At 41.1% G+C, this 20,132-nt stretch overlaps 1 protein-coding gene across 1 annotated transcript in view; it reads left to right on the forward strand.

Moving 5' to 3' along the window:
• HGF (hepatocyte growth factor) overlaps positions 1-20,132 on the forward strand; it is a 70,071-nt gene that overhangs the window by 12,472 nt on the left and 37,467 nt on the right. Inside the window, exons 3-7 of the mRNA XM_050936879.1 lie at positions 1,936-2,048; positions 2,739-2,853; positions 11,562-11,704; positions 13,300-13,420; positions 17,871-17,989. Coding sequence (XP_050792836.1) covers positions 1,936-2,048; positions 2,739-2,853; positions 11,562-11,704; positions 13,300-13,420; positions 17,871-17,989 — 611 coding nt within the window. The remainder of the gene's footprint in view (positions 1-1,935; positions 2,049-2,738; positions 2,854-11,561; positions 11,705-13,299; positions 13,421-17,870; positions 17,990-20,132) is intronic.

Genomic DNA, 20,132 nt, shown 5'->3' on the forward strand with positions numbered 1-20,132 from the left:
TCAGACAGAGATTTCCATGATGCACAGCTCCATGCACTGTAGGAAAAAGCCTTGCCTCGGCTCCCAGAAACCAACTGTCTCAGGCAGCATTAACTGGGCTGATTTTATGTATCCAGGGCCCTCAATTGGTATGTCTTGGTTTTGGCCCTAAGCCAACTGATACAGCATTTGGCCCTAAGCATTGATATAAAGTGCACAGAGGGCAACAGGATTTCTTTAATGCTAGTGAAAAATAAATGCTTAGAAATGAATATGAATATTTAAAAGAATCAATGTTTAACTTTCCCCTTAGGGTTGGGAGCCCAATCCTCAGCATTGTGCTAGTGCATGACAATCAAAAATGAAAATGACTGTATACATAAGATAAAACTGATCAGTCAAGCTGTGAGAATAATTTACTTTTTGGTTCACTGTCAGTTCCAATCATCATAATAATAATAAAAATAATTTTGGGGAGTGTAACAGCCCTGAAAATGTGATCAGGAAAAGATTGTTAGAAATCTTTGTGTGGAGAGGGCTAAAGCTAGACTAGAAGATATCCAAGATGGAGCTGGAGGAGGAACTAAAGGAAATGGTTGTAAATTATGCATTCAATGAGTTTAGAAGTGAAGAGAAAAAGGGAAATGAGTATATTTGGAGAGGCAGATGGGGGTCAATGGTTGATTTTTGTCAGAAAAGAGGAGATCAGATATGGCATCTTTAGAAGAACTGGGCAGAAGAGAGGCTGAAGAAGTGGCAGAGGGATGAAGGTTATCAGTTTGGAGGGGTTGGAGTCCAAAGAACAGGTAGAGTGGTTAGAGAAAGGATGAGAAACGGTGGTGGTGGTGGTGACGGGGGAGAAGATGAAGGGGAGGGAAGCTGCATCTTATCTTTTAATGTTTTTTCTTTGAAAAAGGCAATGAAATCTTGCAAATAGACAGTGGTTTGCGGCATTAGGATAATGCAGAATTTTAGGAAGGAGTCAAAGATTTTTTTAAAGTCTATTAATAAGGCTGCAGAAATAGTGGGAGTCAGTAAAGCTGGAGAAATGGTGCTATTTTGCGAAGGAATAAAGTGGAACTGAAGGAGGAGTGGACAAACCAGCAGAGGAAGTGTGGTTGGTCATCAGATATTCTACAATAGGGCTGAGTAGCACCAAAGCAGAGTCGAGAAAGCAAATGTTGGAGAAGAAAGGGGCTGAGTTTAGAGGGACATACTTTGCAATGGGAAAGAAGAGGCAAAGAAGTCAGCAGTGGAATGAAACAACAGCAAAGGACAGGGATGGGAGGAAAGGGGATTATCATAATTGTAATTATTAACAATAATATTCCTGACTCCGCTTTGAGCTTCCATTTATCTTTAAGCAACATGGGTGAGATACTTTCTACACCACTGTGAGGCATGCAAGTTTCAATTAATGTTTGAGATCCTGAGGTGGAAGATTTTGTATAGGTCCAGGGTATTGTCATTATTTTCAAGTTAATCAGCCACACTCATATCTAGTGTAAGTCCACTGAATTGAAGTCAACTCAGTTGCACCTAATTATATGAGGAATAAATTTGGCCTGTGATGTTCAATGCAGTATACCCCCTCTTTGTTTTCACACTTCTTATAACAGAAGGGAGTGTCTTTTTTAGAAAAGAACACAACTGGGGCTTCATGTACTGCCTCAGCCACATTAGTCTTACTTTTAAAATAGAGATTTTTAAAGGCAAGTGAAATCTGAAATTAGTGCAAGCAGCAAAACTGGTATTTAGTGCTACAACCACAACCACTTAATGTCTTTATTTCTGTATGCACGTCAGCACAGTTGTGAGTTTAAATATCAATTTGGGCTGCTTCTGTGCATTTCCCAGTAAAAATAGATCTATTGTCATAATATATTCATTGGTATGCCATCTATCATTGCTGTAAACCATGCAGGATTCCTTTCCTCATTGAGATTTTCGTTTCAGGGCCTTTGCTTTTGACAAAGCTACGAAACGATGCCATTGGTTCTCTTTCAATAGCATGACGAATGCAGTGAGGAAGAAGCAAGACCATGCGTTTGATCTATATGAAAAGAAAGGTAACTGATTTATTCCCCAAGCACAGTGCTACAGAGAAGGGAGTCAGCAAGTGACCTTTATGACTGTGTGTCTTGTCTGAGGAAAGCATGGTTTGTGCATTCAAGGAGCTGATGTGTTGTGCCTTAAAACTCTGTGTTTAAAAGATGCCCTTTATCTTTGCTGAGATACACAGCACAGTGATGAACTGTATATTTAAGAGCCTCAGTTGTGTGACCTTTAGTATTTATGTACCATATTATGTGCTGGATTGCACTGCTGCTTACTTTACTATTTAAGGGCCTAATCCAGTGGGTTATTGCCATAGGATTTGGTGCTGCTCCTGTTTGGGTCACTGATTTCAGTGTGAATTGAAAGTGCTCAGCATGTGCCTTTGGTAAATGAAACATTTAAATTACCTTTTCAGTAGCATTTTTGATAATGTTTAGGATTAAGTATTTTGAAAAAAAAAGGCACTTCTTTGTACAAACGCTAAAAATTATGACACAACATTATCATTGTTTTTTAACTTTTGCACAAAAAGCTGCATGCCTTTCTAGAAAAAAAAACCATAAAACTTTCCTGGGAAAAAAAAGCTATTTTTCCAACAAAAATCCTTTTCGTTCAAAAAATGTTTACCAGCTCTAATTTTCAACAAGTAAACAAGACTTTCCACTAGGTTCTTCTTTTTTCCCCCCGTTTTCTTCCAACAGACTACATTAGAAACTGTATCATTGGTAAAGGGGCAAACTACAAGGGAACAATATCTGTTACCAAAAGTGGCATCCAGTGTCAGGCATGGAATTCTATGATACCCCACGAGCACAGGTAAGCATAGTCTGAACATAAGAAGGGCAGACTCTTTTGGAACCGTGCTGGTATCCTGTATGTTAAAGTTAAAGAACATGGAGTACAAACATGTATGGTGCGGTGTAGCTCCTGATTCATTTTTAATTTTACAAATGAGTAATAGGTCTTTGACCCTACTCTTCTTCCAAAACTTCAGACATTTCACTTCCCAGTCTCTGAAATGACTGGACCCAGAATTATTAGGCATTTTCTAACTGGGACCTTCCAGTGACCAACCTATATTTAAAATGAAGGATTTTTGGGATAGATGGTAGACTAGATTCTGAATTCAGTTATATCATTGAGTAACTGAGTTGCTCCATTGAATTCTGTAACCTAGTTATGGCCTAATTCATATCCCAGATCAAACCATTAAAGAAGTCGAGGATCCACAAACTTTCTCTGCCTGTGATCCAGAACAGTCATATTTACTTTTGCCAGCGCCTCCAAGATCATTATCTTTTATAGATGCACATTTTTAATATTGAGATTACTTTTAATAACCACAAATGCCCCCAAGATAGCATGATGGTGTATATTTCAGGGGCGGATGGGATGGGGGTTGGGGTGGGGGGCACAAAGTGCTTCTTTGTGCTTCTGGCTGCTGCTGGGTGGATGGTTGTGTTGGGCGGAAGCAGCTGGAATGTATTTTTGGAAGGAAATTGCTATGGGGGTTGGGTGGAAGCAAGTGCTACTGCATGATGATTACTCAGTGGAGGATGCTGCTTCTGGAATCCACTTAGTGGAAGCATGGTGGGTGATCGGTGTAAGATTTCTAACCTGTACCACATTTATCTGTGGAGGAAGGTGATGATTAAAGGAGTATCCAGCCAGCTGAGTGCTATGGGCCAAGCAGTTGGCTCCACAATAGTTTTAAGCAGTGTCTTGACTTGTAGCTGAGGACAGTGAAGAGAGGACAAATGATGAGAGGTGAACAGAGGGTAGGAGCAAGGAGCTGCATTAGGGCTGATCAGGAGGATTAAAGAGCAGTCTTCTCCTTCCTTTCTGCTGATGGCCCTAGCATCCAAATGCAGCCAATCCATCTAACCAATTAGGCTATTTCTTTTTTAAATGGGAGTTAACCACACTTAATACCAATCCTGGGAACCATCAAAGTCTATATATTTTTAAAGTCAGTGTATCATATATTTATAGCTATTTATACATGTTATGGATGAAATGATCCATTAGATATCCCTTCTAGACATTAGATATCTGTAATTTGATGTTAAAGATGTAAGAGCCAAGTTCTGCCCTCATTTACACTGAGAAGTGAAATAACTCCAGATTTACATTAGTGAACAGTAATTGAGAACAGAATTTGTCCCTTAAATTTGCAGTGCGCTGTAAAATTCTGTAAAGCCCATCTTTTGACTCCTCCCCCACCCCCGGCCTTTGGGAAAGGGATAGTTTTACAAATATAGAGTGGTGGGTTTGGGGGTATTAGTTTATCAGTTTTGAGTGCTTACAATTGTCTCTCTAGTTTGGTTCATGTTGCAAATCTTGTGGATTGTAAGCTTTTTCAAAGCACTTTGAGCCTGGGATAGGTATTTGAAATTAATAAACAAATCAATGAATGCCTTCCCGTTCATTTCTGGAGGAGCATTACCACTCTGTCCTTTTAAGTACGGTTTAGAAACTAACCTCACTCATGAAAGAGTTTCTCAGAGGAAGTTGGCCTTAAAGTGGAGTTGTATGCAGACTGTAGAGGATTTGAGAGTACTGGCTGTCATTTTTAGAACTAGTCATAATACATGCATGGAGAATTGTTTTGGTTTATATTTCCTGTCAGATTTAGGATTACATATATAATATATAAAATTAAATAATAACACAGCAATAGTTGGAGAATGGTACAATAGCTATAGGACTTAATTTTTGAGCTGAGAGCCTGATCCTGAAAGGGACTCGGAGTCCTTAGCTCACACAGCACTTGAGACCTCAGCACTCATTACCTTTCAGAATCATTCTCAGATACTACTTTCTTCGGTGTCAGTGGCAAAACTCCCATTAACTTCACTGGTAGTTGCATACGGGAAGTTGGTTTACTGTAAATGTATTTGGTTAATATGTTTAGCGCTTTTACTTTTGCATTGTAGTAAGGAATTTGGATGGCTACTCATCTGAGAAGCATGCTGTGAAGCTGACTTCCTACCGCCTTGCACAATAGATTTTGTTTGAAAAGGTCATGATAAACGAGGTGGTCACATGCTAATTTTGTTTCTCAACATCAGAAAATTTGATTTAATCATTGGAGGCTTGAGTGAGATGGAATGGAAGCAAACAGTCGAGTGTTTGGAATTTACTAACATGTAGAGTGGGAGTTATTAGGTCAGTTTTGTCACAACATCTGGTTATCACAAGGTGGAAGTTGTGAAAAAAATCTTTTTTCCATAGTCGTGGAAAGAAATTAAGTTTACTAATTTTGCATAAACTTTTCCTCAAAACTTGTACTTACTTCATACTCTGGAAGGTTGTGCTTAAAATGATTATACTATTGTTATTGTCATTACTCTATATTCCACTTGTGCCTAGAGGCGCCAACCAAACCTGGGGCCTCATTAGGGTTTCCAACTGTCTAATCATACAAACCCAAATGCCTCTGCCCCACCCTGCTCACTCCATCCCCACTTCCTCTGTCACTCACTCTCCCCTACCCTCACTCACTGTCGCCAAGCTGGGACAGGGAGTTGGGTAGGAGGGGGCGGGGAGGGGGTGCGGGCTCTGGGCTGTGGCCAAGGGGTTTGGAGTGTGGGAGGGGGCTCTGGGCTGAGACTGGAGTTGGGGTACAGGAGTAGGGTGCAAGCTTTGGGAGGGAGTTTGGGTGGAAGAGAGGACTCAAGGCTGGGTCAGGGGATTGGGGTGCAGGAGGGGCAGGCTCTGGCTGGGTGTCACTTACCTCAGGGACTCCAGGTTGGCAGCGCAGTGGGGCTATGGCAGGCTCCCTGCATGTTCTGGCCCCCGTATCATTCCCGGAAATGGCTGGCATGCTCCTGTGGCCCCTGGTGGGTGAGGGGGCAGGGGGCTTCGTGTGCTGCCCCTGCTTGCAGGTGCTGCCTGTGAAGCTCCCATTGGCCAGAAACTGTGGAGTCGGTGCTTGGGGCAGCCCGCGGAGACTGCCTCCCCACTCCCACCCCCAGGGGCCGCAGGAATTTGCCAGCTGCTTCCGGGAGCAGTGTGGAGCCAGGGCAGGCAGGGATCCTGCCTTAATCCAGTTGTGCAGCTGGACTTTTAGCACCCTAAAATCTCCCAGATTGGCTTCAGTAGCCTCTGGGAAATAGGGCCTGATTCCAGGAGACAACTGGCGAAACCTGGAGGGTTGGCAAGCCTAGGCTCCATTGTTCTAGGCACTGTACAAATATAGAGTAAGAGACATTTCTTGTCCGAAGAGATTACAAATTAAATAGACAAGGCAGACACGAGCAGATGTGAATGATTTCAGAAATGGTTTTGATCCTGATCCTGGGGTAAATTGGATTGACTGTTGTCAGGCTTTTGTAATGGTTATTTCTGAGCTGAAAGACTCTGTGATGGTAAAATAATAAAATGAAATACTCTAACGTTCAGTGACTCACCACTTAACACATACATGAGACATATTCTCCATCAGAAAAGTTTGCCTAGAGTTGTCTTTATCTTGCTTTTCACTGAGCTTGTAGCTGCACATACCGTACTCACCACCACAGGTGTAGACAAAGTCTAAGATGTTTTGAGAGAATTATGTGATGAAAATGTAGAAGAATAAAAAAGGAACAAATATGCAATGAGCAATGGTAAAATGAGGAAAATTATTCTCTCCAAAGACCAAGAATAGGAAAAACTCCCATTAAATTATGCTACCACATTGTGCTGATTGCAACCAGGATGTGAGTAACAGGGATATTTTCCAACTCAGTCTGTTCCAAGACTTAATTAACCAAAGGTTAAAAAAAGACAAAAATACATTTTTGGTGGGGTGAGTGGGAGTGGGTAGGGATTTTCCTTTTTTTCCCCTTTTGTTATTCATTCATACCATGCAGTTAGCCAAGTGAGATAGCAACTGTAAGCTGTTCTTGTGCTTCTTGTATGAGTTGGATCAGTTCTGCTGTATGAGTGCAACAACTGGTTAATTCAGTTTAAAGTGTAAAATGCAAGTGTAGTCTCTTCTAAATTGGAGATTTGCACTGCTGACAGCAGTAGCACTACTGTACCCCCAGCACAGACAAGCAGAGTAGCTATTAGCTCTGGAGAATTTACCCCAGTTTCAAGCAGCAGTAAGCTCTACTAGTGCAAATAGTGTCTTTCCCTGTCTACACTGGGAGTTTCACCAGTCCTGCTACACCAATGGCTGTAATTAGAGCAAATCCCTAGTCTAGACAAGTCCTAAGATACAGACTGAAGTACTCACTCCAAAGGGCTCATCACTAAACACAGGAAATATACTTTTTACTTTACTGCAGTCTTACCTCCCTATGGGAATGATCCAAAATCCATTGAAATAAATGGGAATCTTTCTACTGACTGCAATGACCTGTGACATCACATCTAATGGCTTTGTTTCTCTCTCTGTATAACCCTTTTTACTCTGAGAGTGTGTAGAAAAGCAGTTGTATTAGCTTTGTAAAGAAATGAGTGAAAATAATGCTGTGAAAAATGCAAGACTGAGAACCATGGATATGGTCTTTTGGTTATTCACAGAGCAGAATAATGCTGCCTCAATTCTGTTCTCATCTGAAGGGTAGACTAATACGTAGACTCCATGCCCGCTCAGTCTGGTCTCTCTAATAAGACTGCCAGCAAGGGTGAGAATTAGTAATAATCAAAGGGTGTTTTTGTTTTTGCAATATAGAGACACATCCATTAACTACTGTACTAAGAACACCAACTATTTCACATATTATCAAAGACATATCCTGGCATTGCTCCTTACCAGCTTGGCTGAGATGGCTATAAATCAGTGACCAAGAGGTGAAAGGCTCTGATTCTCACTGCTAGTCTTATGAGCCATACAGCCTTCCTTTAAAATTTATAAATATGCAATATTACAAAATAACTCACTATATTCAAATAATCCCAGGGGGAGGATACATTGATACAAACTTTCCAGTGATTTGATTCCAAAAAATATTCTTTCACTTTTCACAAATTGTCATCTTTTTTCGCTGCAAATGGGACTAAAATGTGAATTAGACATGGGCAAACAGATTCTGGAAACTTAAGAAATGGTTCACATATCACTCCAGTTCATAAAAAGAACCAGAACCCAAACTCCAACCTTTTCTTAAGTTTAATCATTGCAGGCAGGTAGCACATCTTCCTAATTTCTGACTGACCCTCCGTTTTTGCCAATATCTGTCTCTGCTATGTCAGGCCCAATGTTACAAACTTAGTTGGATTTGTCCAGTGCCCCAAAGCTCACAGATTTGGTTCGGGAGCTTCTTTTTACCTTAAATCCTTGTTCTGGAACAGGTTTTGATTTAAATCTGAGCAGGGACAAGTTAAAGGATGGGATATTTGATGCACTGGATGAGGTACACCACATGTTGTGATATACATTTGGATCTTGAAAGGTGTGTTGTGGGTGGTGGTGATCATTGCAGCATGGCTGCACATTTTGCATCAGTTGTTTTGGCAGGATCTGGTGCTGGTTTGAGTTGGTAAGTCCTGGTCTATAGGGAGCATGTTTCTGATTATGAGCTTGGTGAGCTTTGGTGGTTGTTTGAAGTTCAGAAGAGAGGGTTTGGGAAAGATTTCTTTCAGGATGTGGTCCCCATCAAGTATGAGTTGTAATTATTTGATGATACCTCATGAGAGTTCCAGTGTGGGGTGGTAAGTTACAACTAGGGGTATACAGTCAGTGTTTGGTTTTTTTTTTCCTGTATTGAAGCAGGTTCTCTTGAGGTGTTTGTGTAACCTATTCCATGAGGTGATCTACTTCTCTGATGGAGTGTCCTTGTTTGGTGAAGGTGGTTTTAAGTGTATTAAGGTGTGTATCTAAGGCTTTCTTCTTGGAGCATGTTCTGTGGTATCTGATTGCCTGGCTGTAGATAACAGATTTCTTGGTGTGTCTGGGATGGTTACTGGATCTTTGGAGGTAACTCTGGTGATCTATGGGCTTCTTGTGTATAGTTTTCTATAGCTTTACATTGCAGAAGCTGATCATAGTGTCCTGGAAGTTGATGCTGGTATGGAATAATTCTAGAAAGAGTGAAGAATAGGTGGTGGTTGGTGAAGTTGTGGTGAAAATCTCTGAGGGAGTTTAGGTCATCTGTCCAGACAACAAAAATATCATTGATATATATCAGGTATTTCATTGGTTTATGGTGCATATTTCCAGAAATTCTTCCTTGAGGTGACCTATGAAGAAGTTGGCCTATTGGGAAGCCATCCTAGTATTAATGGCTGTTCCTGTGGTTTGGAAAAAAGTGCTTGTTGAATGTAAAGTTCTTAAGGGTGAGATGGAATGGATGAGTTTGATGTGTTTTGAGTGGATATATGAGTGCCGTTCATTGTTGTGAAGATATCTGAGGAAGGCAGAGAGGCTGTCATGGTGAGGGATATTGGTAGATATCCAATATCCATGGGAAGTCACCTCCCATGGTGGCAAGTATGATGTGCTGAGGGAGATTGTTAATGTTGTGAAGTTTCTGGATGAAGTCGCTTGTGTCCTGGAGAAAACTTGCCCTTTTTGTGGTGAGTGTTTTGAGGATGATTTTGGTGAATTCTCATGTTCATAAGCATGCTGTGGCCAGATATGATGGGTCTGCCTGGTTTCACTAATTTGTGTATCTTGTGGAAACATGTAGAAGTTCTCTGGGGTAAGTTCATAGGGGAGGAGGTTGTAGAGTTTCTCTTGGAATTGTCTGGGGAAGGATTTGATGATATCCTTAAATTCCTTTGTGGTGTGGGGGTCTTCTTTGAATTCCTTATAGGAGGGTGGTGTTGGAGACTTGTCAGTTGGCCTTGTTGATGTACTCATCACAGCTGAGGAATATGAGGGCGTTCACTTTGGCTACTGCTTTGATCACTGTATGGGGGCTGGATTTCAGGGATTCTATAGCTGACCTCTTGGCAGTGGAGAGATTGTGGTGGATATGATGTTTCAGGATTCCACAGTCTTTTGTGATATAATGATCAAGTGTGTCATTTCCTCCCCTGATGGGTGTCCAGTTAGAAAATTCTTTTTTTCTTTTGACTGTTGGTGGGGTCATGGTAGTGCTGGTTGATATCAACTTTGAATTCTTCCAGTTATCCACATGTCAGTATGGTATCAGTTTCAGTGGTGGGATAGAAGTTCAGTCCCTCGGAGAATGCTGGTAATTCAGTTCCAGTTAGGGTAGTTATGATAGGCTGTTGATTTGGCTGTGTTGTGTAGTGTCCATGTGGTAGGTCCTTGTGCTCTGGTTTATCCTGGAGGTGAAGTTCTGTGGGTTTTGGAGTTGTTGTTATAGATGGTTCCACTTTTGTTTTTATGTTGTATGGATGTCATCTGGTATTTTGATAGTTGTTTGGGGTTTCTTATATGATCTCCAGGTAGGTTTCCTCACTTTTCTCTTCCATTGTGTGAGAGCATGTCATGATTTCTTGTTTGAGGTGGTCCCTTCCAGAATATGTGAGGTGCGGGAGATTTGCACCTTAGTTTTTCTGAAATCCTTTTGCAGAGTTGTTCAGAGCTGTATGTGGTTGTCAGACGGTTATAGATGGTGAGTTCTCTAGGGATGTTGTTTTGTTTCTTGCATTTGCTCAGGAAGTAGATGTTGATGTTTAAGTTTGTCTTCCATCTTCTTTGTGTTGTGAAGTTTCCATATCAGATGGCAAAATTGTTGTTCACAGTGTTGTTGTAGCTGTGTTGATTACAGGATGTGAGAGGGACAAAGTGGGTGAAGTAATATCTTAAATACTTCACTTAATTTGGTGGTTGGAAGTGTTTCTCCAAAACTCTCTGCAGGAGCATGATGCTAATTTCCTACTTGGTCTCCTTATGCAGCATCAGAATGTCAGAGTTTATATAGGAACAGGATGGAAACACATTCCAGAATGCAATGCCTGGGTATGGTTACTCCAACTGTAAAGTATAATGGAGTTGTTTTTATAATATGTAAAGAGTCTAGGTCAGTAGTTGTCATACAGTGGTTTTCATATAGTAAACTCGTATTACAACAGAAAAAAAGTTTCAGTACAGCTCTCCCATCTATCCATAAAGAAAGGTGATCCACCTGGACTGAGGACACACAATCTAAGGGACAATTTCTGCTACCTCTAAACAGGTTGTGTAGCACCGTTAGAATAGATCTGTCTATGTCTATATGTGCTGAACACAATAGAAATTTAGTGAATTAGATTACCGTTAAATGACCTCATTTATGTGATAAACTTAATTACCGTACATTACTTCAACCCTCCATCTATTTGACAAGCACATTTAAATGTAGGAGACCTTGAAATCAGTGGATTTAATTGCTGAGTAAGGTGTTACTCAACAGGAATGAAGATGGCTGAATCTAGCTTTGGTCTTGTCATATGTTAAAATGAGAAACCGTATATAATTTAAGGTAGAGGTAAGGTATATGGAAGTGTGTGCAAGCACACGTAGCATGTGTGGAAAAGAAAGCAAGAGTTTAATAAGCTGTAAGTATTCATGAATACAGTAAGATTCACAACAAAGTTTGCATGCTCTTATACTGTAATGATTGTCATTTTAAAACTAGCTTTTTGCCTTCGAGCTATCGGGGTAAAGACCTACAGGAAAACTACTGTCGGAATCCCCGTGGAGAAGAAGGAGGGCCTTGGTGTTTTACAAGCAATCCAGAGATACGCCATGAAGTCTGTGACATTCCTCTCTGTTCAGAAGGTAACATGACACAGTTGATACTATAGAAAAGACTTCTGCCCTGGAAGCAAGTATGTAACTGTTGTTAGTTATTAGAGATATTTCTATTTGGGCTTTGAACAAAGAATGGCTTAATTCTTAGTAAGAAAGACTGATTTAGCAAGAGGTGTTTGAGTAATGATGTGCTTATCACACAAATTAGATCATTTGAACAGCTCTCTAGGTTACTACAGATCAGCTAACAATTTCTGTTGTGTTCAGTACATTATGAAAGCACCTGTTGCAGGTCCGTAGTTAATGCTGAGTTTAGTTTTTTGTGCTAGATAATGGATTTGAGGATGAATTCTGAAAATTAATTATTGTTTCACCTTTCAAATGATGCTCATGTGACAATCTGTAAGGAACGTTGGTCAATTTAATTGCTGTAGAGCATTCTGATTGGGTACCTTCCATCAACTGATATTTATAAATAAGAACATAAGAATAGCTATGCTGGGTAAGACTAATGATTCAACCTGTCTTCTGACAGTGGCCTGTGCCACTGAATGAACAGAACAAGGAAATTTCAAGGGATCCAGTCGTCCAGTCCCAGCTTACGTCAGTCGGAGGTGAAGGGACACCTTGAGAGTGGTGTTACATTTCTGACCATTTTGGCTAGTAGTCATTGATAGACCTATCCTCCATTAGCTTATCTAATTCTTTTATGAACCCAGTTACACTTTTGGCCTTCACAACATCCCCTTAGGGTTACCGTGTTTACAGATTTCAGCTTTGTTTTCTTCAGGTTGTCTCTCCCTGGTTCTGTGTTCTGCCCCTGCCTACTCACCCACAGACTTACCAAAACAAACCCTTCCACCCACACAATCCAAAACCATAACCCTTTTGCCTTAAGTGAGTGATTGTGATTAATTTATCCTTATTGTTATGCTAATTAATGGGTGCATTCACACCTATTAATCTCAATTTGGTTTTAATGTTATCCATAATCAGGTTTCATCACAACTTATTTGTACATATATTTATATAATTGTCACACAAGCAGGTATCACTTATTTAATCAACATTTCCTGCTTGGTGTGTGCTTTATCAAAACTTGGATCTAGGTCTTCATTTAACACTCAAACTAATTTCTATAAAGGCCCAAGAAAGATGGTGGGTATGTAAATGCCTCAAATGCTTCCATCCAGATGCACCCAAAGTAACTTGATTGTGAACTAACCTGGCACCAAATCTAATTATCTGACAAGATCTTAAAAGGAACCCACAGTGAGATGTTATTTTGAAGGGCATTTCTTACACCTGTCAAGTACCAAAGGGGTAGCCGTGTTAGTCTGGATCTGTAAAAAGTGACAAAGGGTCTGGTGGCACCTTATTGGAGCATAATCTTTTGTGGGCATTCACGTGGGTGAATACCCATGAAAGCTTATTCTCCAATACGACTGTTAGTCTATAAGGTGCCACCGGACTCTTTGTCGCTTCTTACACCTGGGTGAAACTAATCATCAGGAAGTATTATTTTTATAATATAATTCTCTGTGCAGGACAGCTTGAGTTTATGGCTGCAATTTCTTTCTACTAGTCTTATGAGCTACTAACATGCTATTTTTTGTTTTCAGTTGAATGCATGACCTGCAATGGAGAAAGTTACAGAGGGCCAATGGATCACACTGAATCAGGCAAGGAATGCCAGCGCTGGGACCTTCAGAGACCACACAGGCACAAATTCAGACCAGAGAGGTAAAATACTTCTTCACTGTTTTCTTTTAAAAATTACACATATTCTGGTACTCGTTAGGCCTAACCTCAGCTGGTTTAAATCAACTGCATTGAACTTTATGGAGATATGCTATGTGAATTTACATGGTCTGAGGAGATACGTATGTCTGTATACACAGAGTGAGTGATATCACTAGAAAAAACTCTAACATAATAACAATAACAAAATAAATAATAATAATTACAAGTAGCAGTAATATTTTACACCTACCAGAAATCTCAAAGCCCGTTACAAATACTGATGAATTTAGCCTTCCAACATTAATAATTTACAATATATCCACTTACTTCAATAATGAATAGCTAGACCCTATGCAATTATCAGTCTTAATTCTCTACTTTATGTTGCGTAAGGTGTTAAAAAAAATCAACACTGATTTTCATCCTGGAAAAGCAATTATGAATGGTTAAGTTCAGCATTTTATGATCAGAGATTTATGTTTTGGACAATAACTTGATGAGATATAGATATAATGCCAAAAAGTAAGTCAGAAATAGCATTAAAAAACTGCAGGCAAGAAAGATTTTATTCTAGTGCGTGAAATTCACCGAAGTGCAGACAGCCATCTGTAACATTTACACTCCCTTCTGGAGAGGCTATGTGGGTGGGTTTAGGCCACACATAAAGGCCTTTGAACCCCTACTGCGTTACGGAGGGGGAACCTTACATGGGCTCATACTGAAACAAGTCTTTCTGAAAAATTTGATTTTGATTAAGCCCATTTATAAAATAGATAAAATAATGCTAACCTACCTCACAAGAATGTTGTTGGGATTAATTCATATCTGCAAATATCTGAGATCTTCCTCTGAATGTGTCTGTATAAACTACTAAGTATTAATAATGAAATGTAGTCATTATGCTTTAAAATAAGATACTGGTAGCTTTAGGCTATGTCTACATTACAGCTTATGTCAGCATAATTTGTGTCGTTCAGGGATGTGAATAAACGGAGCTATCCGGGAAAAAGAAGTCTGCTCTACACTACAGTTAGGTTGATGTAAGGCACTAAAATGTAGCTCCCACTGATGTAACTCGCCCACTTTACCAACTTCATACTTCCACCTGCACGAGAGGTGTACCACTTAGGGCTACGTAAGTAGACTGACGCAGTGTCAGTGTGGACACTGTTGCTTACATTCAGTGTTGCTGTCTTTCAAAAGCCATCCCACAATGTCCCACGCTGACAATTAAATCAGTGCAAGTGCTCCTGGTGAGGACAAGCACCTCTGACACAAGTTGCATAGCATGGACATGCAAAACCAATTTATTTACTGTAGTGCCTGTATGTCAATGTAGCTTAGGTCAACTTAATTTTGTAGTGTAGACTTGCCCTAAGGGTGACATCCTGGCATCACTGATGTCCCTGGGAATTTGGTTATTGATTTCAGTTGAGCCAGGATTTCATTCTGATGCTTGGATGATTTAGTTGGGGATTGGTCCTGCTTTGAGCAGGGGGTTGGACTAGATGACCTCCTGAGGTCCCTTCCAACCCTGATAGTCTATGATTCTATGATCCTGCATTGTACTCTGCACAGACACACTGTTGCACCTTCATGGAATCCCACTGAGGCTGACGAGGCTTGGCATTGGGAAGCGGTCCCTCTCTATGGAGCACAATGCAGGACTGTGCCTTATATTCATGTATAGCAGAGAAATACTGAGATGAACAAGTACAGTTTAAAATCTGTCTCTTTTCATTACAACCTCCTGATTTATATCCCTGGTATGGAAATGCCTTTATACAACAACTTGATCTGCAAGGTTGTAGCCCTGAACACACAAATTTGGAATATTTATGAACAGTAAAAGTTTTAGCCCTGACAAAACACTATTCAATTTTTTTTTAAGTGTGACAAATCAGAAGACCAAATTAATCACTGGTGTAATTTAATTTACAACAGTACACTCATGTCAGGGATGCACTTGGGATGCAAACTTCAACGTAAACAAATAAATAAGGATCGTCCATTGGTGTTAAAGAGCAATCTTGGTCTGTTTGAAAAAAAATATGCAATATTCAGAACTTCAATGGCAAACTCTCTTCACATCTAGAATTAGACCTGTCTCTGACATTGGAGAAGTGTCTTGTTGCTTTCTTAGCCACTGAAGTCAAGGTTCCTACTGCTGCTCCAGGGGGAGGATGGGGAAAAACAAATAATAAACCTAACAAAAATCACTAAAGAGGTTAATGGGGGATCTGAAAGATCTCAGGAACCCTGAGAATCCTCCTCTGATCCAAACGGCAGACTATGGTCCAAGGTATGTTTGGGGGAAAGAGATCTGGAGACTGAACTAATTCCTACAGGGACATTACATAATTCTCAGCGACATAAATCTGAGATTGGGTTGGCCAGATTGCAAACCCATCATCCAGTTTATCCCTGCTAGTTGTGGCTACCTTTGAGGGAAGGGACACTAAATGGTCTTCTGCTGTAGGGACTAAAATAGCTACTAGTTGACTCCCAGGGACATGGAAAGGGGAAAGCAGATCTGAGAACACTGTAGGCAAAATCAGTAACCGAGCAGGATAACTTTTGCCCCACTCACTCTCTCTGCATGTGAGCAAATGAGGGAGGTAAACTGGAGTTTTCTGTTCCCCAAAGTTAGAGGAAGTCTAAAAGGGCTCCTTTCCCTGCTGCCTCACCCCACTCACGATACTCAGATTAGCTTTGTACCCTAACACCCTCCTGCAACCAAGGTCTTCTGTAGTCCTTGCAGGGAGCAGATGCCTAAGAATCTATTTACACTCAGGGTATAAAAGATGTTGAGGATACAGTCAGTGGCCACTGCTGGAAATTTCCCCACTTCTCTGTCTATATGGCTTGATCCTGCAAGATGCTGAGCACTCTGGGGATGGTTGTTAAGCCATAAATGATGCAATTGAAGTTAAGTCTGTGCCTAAGTGCCTTACTGGACTGGGACCAGAGTGCTCACACCTTGCGGGATTGAGCCCTTAGTGTACAGTTGCATGATGGCCTTTAGGGGAAATGCGACAAAGAGTCCTGTGGCACCTTATAGACTAACAGAAGTATTGGAGCATGAGCTTTTGTGGGTGAATACCCACTTCGTCAGACGCGTATCATTTAGGGGAAATGGTTCTGGTGATCCTAACCCCTACTCTGGCCCCATCCCAGGGACTGACCGGTTGTGGGGATCAGAGGAAGGTCTTTGGAAATATCAGGGTACTTTTAAACTTCACCCCCTCTCCCAGTTTAGAATTTAGTAATTCTCTTGAAGCAGTAATGGGTATTGTGGAGCACAGTTGCTGCTGCGGGTAAAAAGCTTTCATGTTGCTATAGCCCTGTCTCCTCACCCCATTCTGCAGGGTTCAATGACAATAATGATTAAACCCTCTTTCAATTCTCTCCCTCCACACCTTTCAAACCCTGCTGTAGCAGCAGGAGTGTGATTTGTCCCAAGGAAGGCAGGATTGTACAAACAGACTTTGGGATGAGTGTATGGTGGGTAGAGAACTCTATCGGCACACCTTTGTAAATCACTTGTAAATCATGTCCTCATAAGAAGCACATCTGCTTGCAATTGTGGGAAGGTCTCAGGTTCATAGGTAGTTAACATTTTTGTCCCCTTAAATAAGTTTTCACAGTAGTCACTTGGGCAAGCCTACTTTTTGTTCTCTTTCAAACATGCTGCAAAAAACCTGAAAAACCAAAGCATTTTGCATTTATTGGCAATAAAAACATTTTCATTTATCCCCACATTTGGAAGTTTATGGCTGCTACTATGACCGTTTAGATAAAATAAGTCTCATTATGTTTCCCCCACTTTTCTGTTTAACAGAGGCGAGACAAACATGGAAACAATTAAAATAACACGACAGTTTCAAACCTGGACAAGATAAAGGGAGGGGGAAGTTTTAAATATTTTTTGCAATGCTGGAAATGAGGGCATGACCTAGAACAAGCTGTGTTACCAAAATGGAGCTATCATTAGTAATAAAGCAATTGAAAATAGCTTCCAGTTTGAACCCAGGGTTGTTGCACTAGAGAGCCTCTTTTCTTAATGAGTCTGGCATGCCAGGCAGTGTTTATATAATCCACACTTAATTTGGCTGTTTGGAAATAAAAATGTGAGGCTTGTGTGTCTGTCAAGGGATGGCCATGCTCTAGAGTAAAGCAATTAGCTGAGTTACCCCATCTGGTGTCCTGCATGTTACGAAAACTGAGTATCCCTCTCCAAGGGCCTGATTCTGCTCAGTGCTTCCTAGGAGGTTTCACCCTCATTTTCCTCTATGGGAGTAGAGGGTATTCCTCAACCCCACAGGTCCCAAGCCAGCAGGCACTGTATCAAATTTGTCTCAGATGGAATTGCTTCTTTACACGTCTTGTGCATGCCTGTATAGTGTTGCCAGCCAGACGTGCTGAACACATTTGTTGGTGTGGTTTGCAGATATCCTGACAAGGGCTTTGATGATAATTACTGCCGCAATCCTGATGGCAAGCCGAGACCATGGTGCTACACTCTTGACCCTGACACCCCGTGGGAGTTCTGTGCAATTAAAACGTGTGGTGAGTTAAAGCAAAACTTTATTGCTTCCTTTTCCTTTCCGAAATCTGGACTCTAATAGTCTGTTCTAAGTGGGTGGGGAATATAACTATTTTTGTCCATTCATTGCGCTTTGCTTAATTCTAAAATAAAGCAAAGAACAGCCCTTACAATCTCAATAGTCTGCATAAGATATAATCAGCAATGCATTATTGAGCACTTTTTATAGTTATTCTATTATACACATGTCACAGGGCAGCATGCCACACTCCCGCCCTTCCAAAAACACAGACTGCACTGAGCTGTCTTCCTTATAAATACCACTGTGCAGTTTATTTACAGTATTTTAATCCTTCCACCAATCCATAGCAGTGTCCCCATACCTCTAGACGCTGTATCTTAACTTTCTTACCCCTTCTCCCAATTAGAGGAAGGGGATAAAGTTGCTCTAATCAGAGGGACCCCTTGGTCAAGCTTGCCTAGCTTTCTGTTCCTCTCCTTTTCTTCTCCTTGAGCATGCCTTCATATGTCCTTTTATATAGCTTCCCTGCTAATGGGCTAATTAGATCATTCACTCACCAGCCCCAATCTGGCCTGGTAGTCAGGTACACCTTGTCCAATTAGGCATTCTCCAGGCAAACCTAATTAATACTAATAATGGTACCTAGAGTGCTAGCTCAAGTGCTAGCCCTCATCACTCTGTTACATGTGTCCTCCCTTTTTACAGTGGAAAGATACATCTTCTCCCTCACTTTCCCTCCTTTTCTAGAGGTACTACTAGGCCTCTGTCCCTCCTTGCCCTCAGGGTGTTTGTCTTGGAACTTGTTACAAGGTCCATCCATTCTCCACCCACCAAAATCGCATTTGGTGGGTAAGGGTTGTCTCCACAATTCTGTTTGTGTCCACAGATTGTCACACCAAGGGCAATGTGTTGGGCTGTGCTCACAAGGAAACCAAAATTAAAAGAACATTAACGTTACACAATCAAGCACAGAGTAATTAGGAAATGCCAACATTAAGGTTGTCTATGCAATCTTAATTCCAACCCTTTGAGTGTATGTATTATAATACAGAATTCAATTACATAATCACATACAACTTTTTTAAACAGGGCTCCTACCTCATTCAGTGTTCAGGATGGATAGTGCTCACTGAATGGGCAACTATTCAATATTTTTATCCTTTTTCAATATGTGATCTCCTGGCTTGCTTACTGGACACAATTCAAACCGTTATCTGAAGACAGAATTATTCATTTCCTTATAGGGTTTCTATAGTATTAATCACTATAGTATTTGAGTGCTGCATAAACATGAATAAATGTATTTTCATAATGCCCCTGTGAAATAAGGGGTGCTATTATTTCCCATTTTCCTTATGGGAATCAGTCACAGAGAGATTTAAATAAAAGTATCTACTAACTCTGAGTGCCAGTTCAAGGTGATTTTTAGTGTCCTTAGTATTATATAGCACTTTTATATGTTCAAAACACAGCTCCCACTGACTTGTGTTGCAGTTGTGAGTGCTCAGCGCTTCTGAAAACTGGGTGTCTCAAGTTGGGCTCCCAGAGAATAAGGAACACATAATTAATGTCCACCTGTGAAAAGTGTGGTATAAGTGAATTGCCCAGCATTACATCAGAAACCTGTGGCAGATGCAGAGATAGAATCTAGCTCTCCAGGGCAGCATTCAACTGCCTAAACCATAAAACAATCCTTTCTCTTCTTGCAACCCCTGCCACCTTCACTATACACCTTTCAACTTCAGTAGCAAATGAAGCGGGGATCCTGCAGAAAACACTCTTTTTTACTACACAACCATGATGAATCCCCACAGTAGGTCCATTCTGTGCACTGAATGAGATGAGTCCGTTTCAGGGGCGGCTCCAGGCACCAGCGCTCCAAGTGCGTGCCTGGGGCGGCAAGCCGCGGGGGGCTCTCTGCCGGTTGCCGCTAGGGTGGCAGGCAGGGTGCCTTTGACGGCTTGCCTATGGAGGGTCTGCCGAAGCTGCGGGGCCAGTGGACCCTCCGTGCTTGGGGCAGCAAAATGTCTAGAGCTGCCCCTGATCCTTTGGAAAAATAGGCTGGAATCACATAGTTAAGGGCTGTGCCGTAATGCACACAAGCGACCAAATTAGGATCACACAGGAAACTTCAATTTTGGCAT

The sequence above is a fragment of the Gopherus flavomarginatus genome, chromosome 1, assembly GCF_025201925.1.
Source record: "Gopherus flavomarginatus isolate rGopFla2 chromosome 1, rGopFla2.mat.asm, whole genome shotgun sequence".
NCBI lineage: Eukaryota > Metazoa > Chordata > Testudines > Testudinidae > Gopherus > Gopherus flavomarginatus.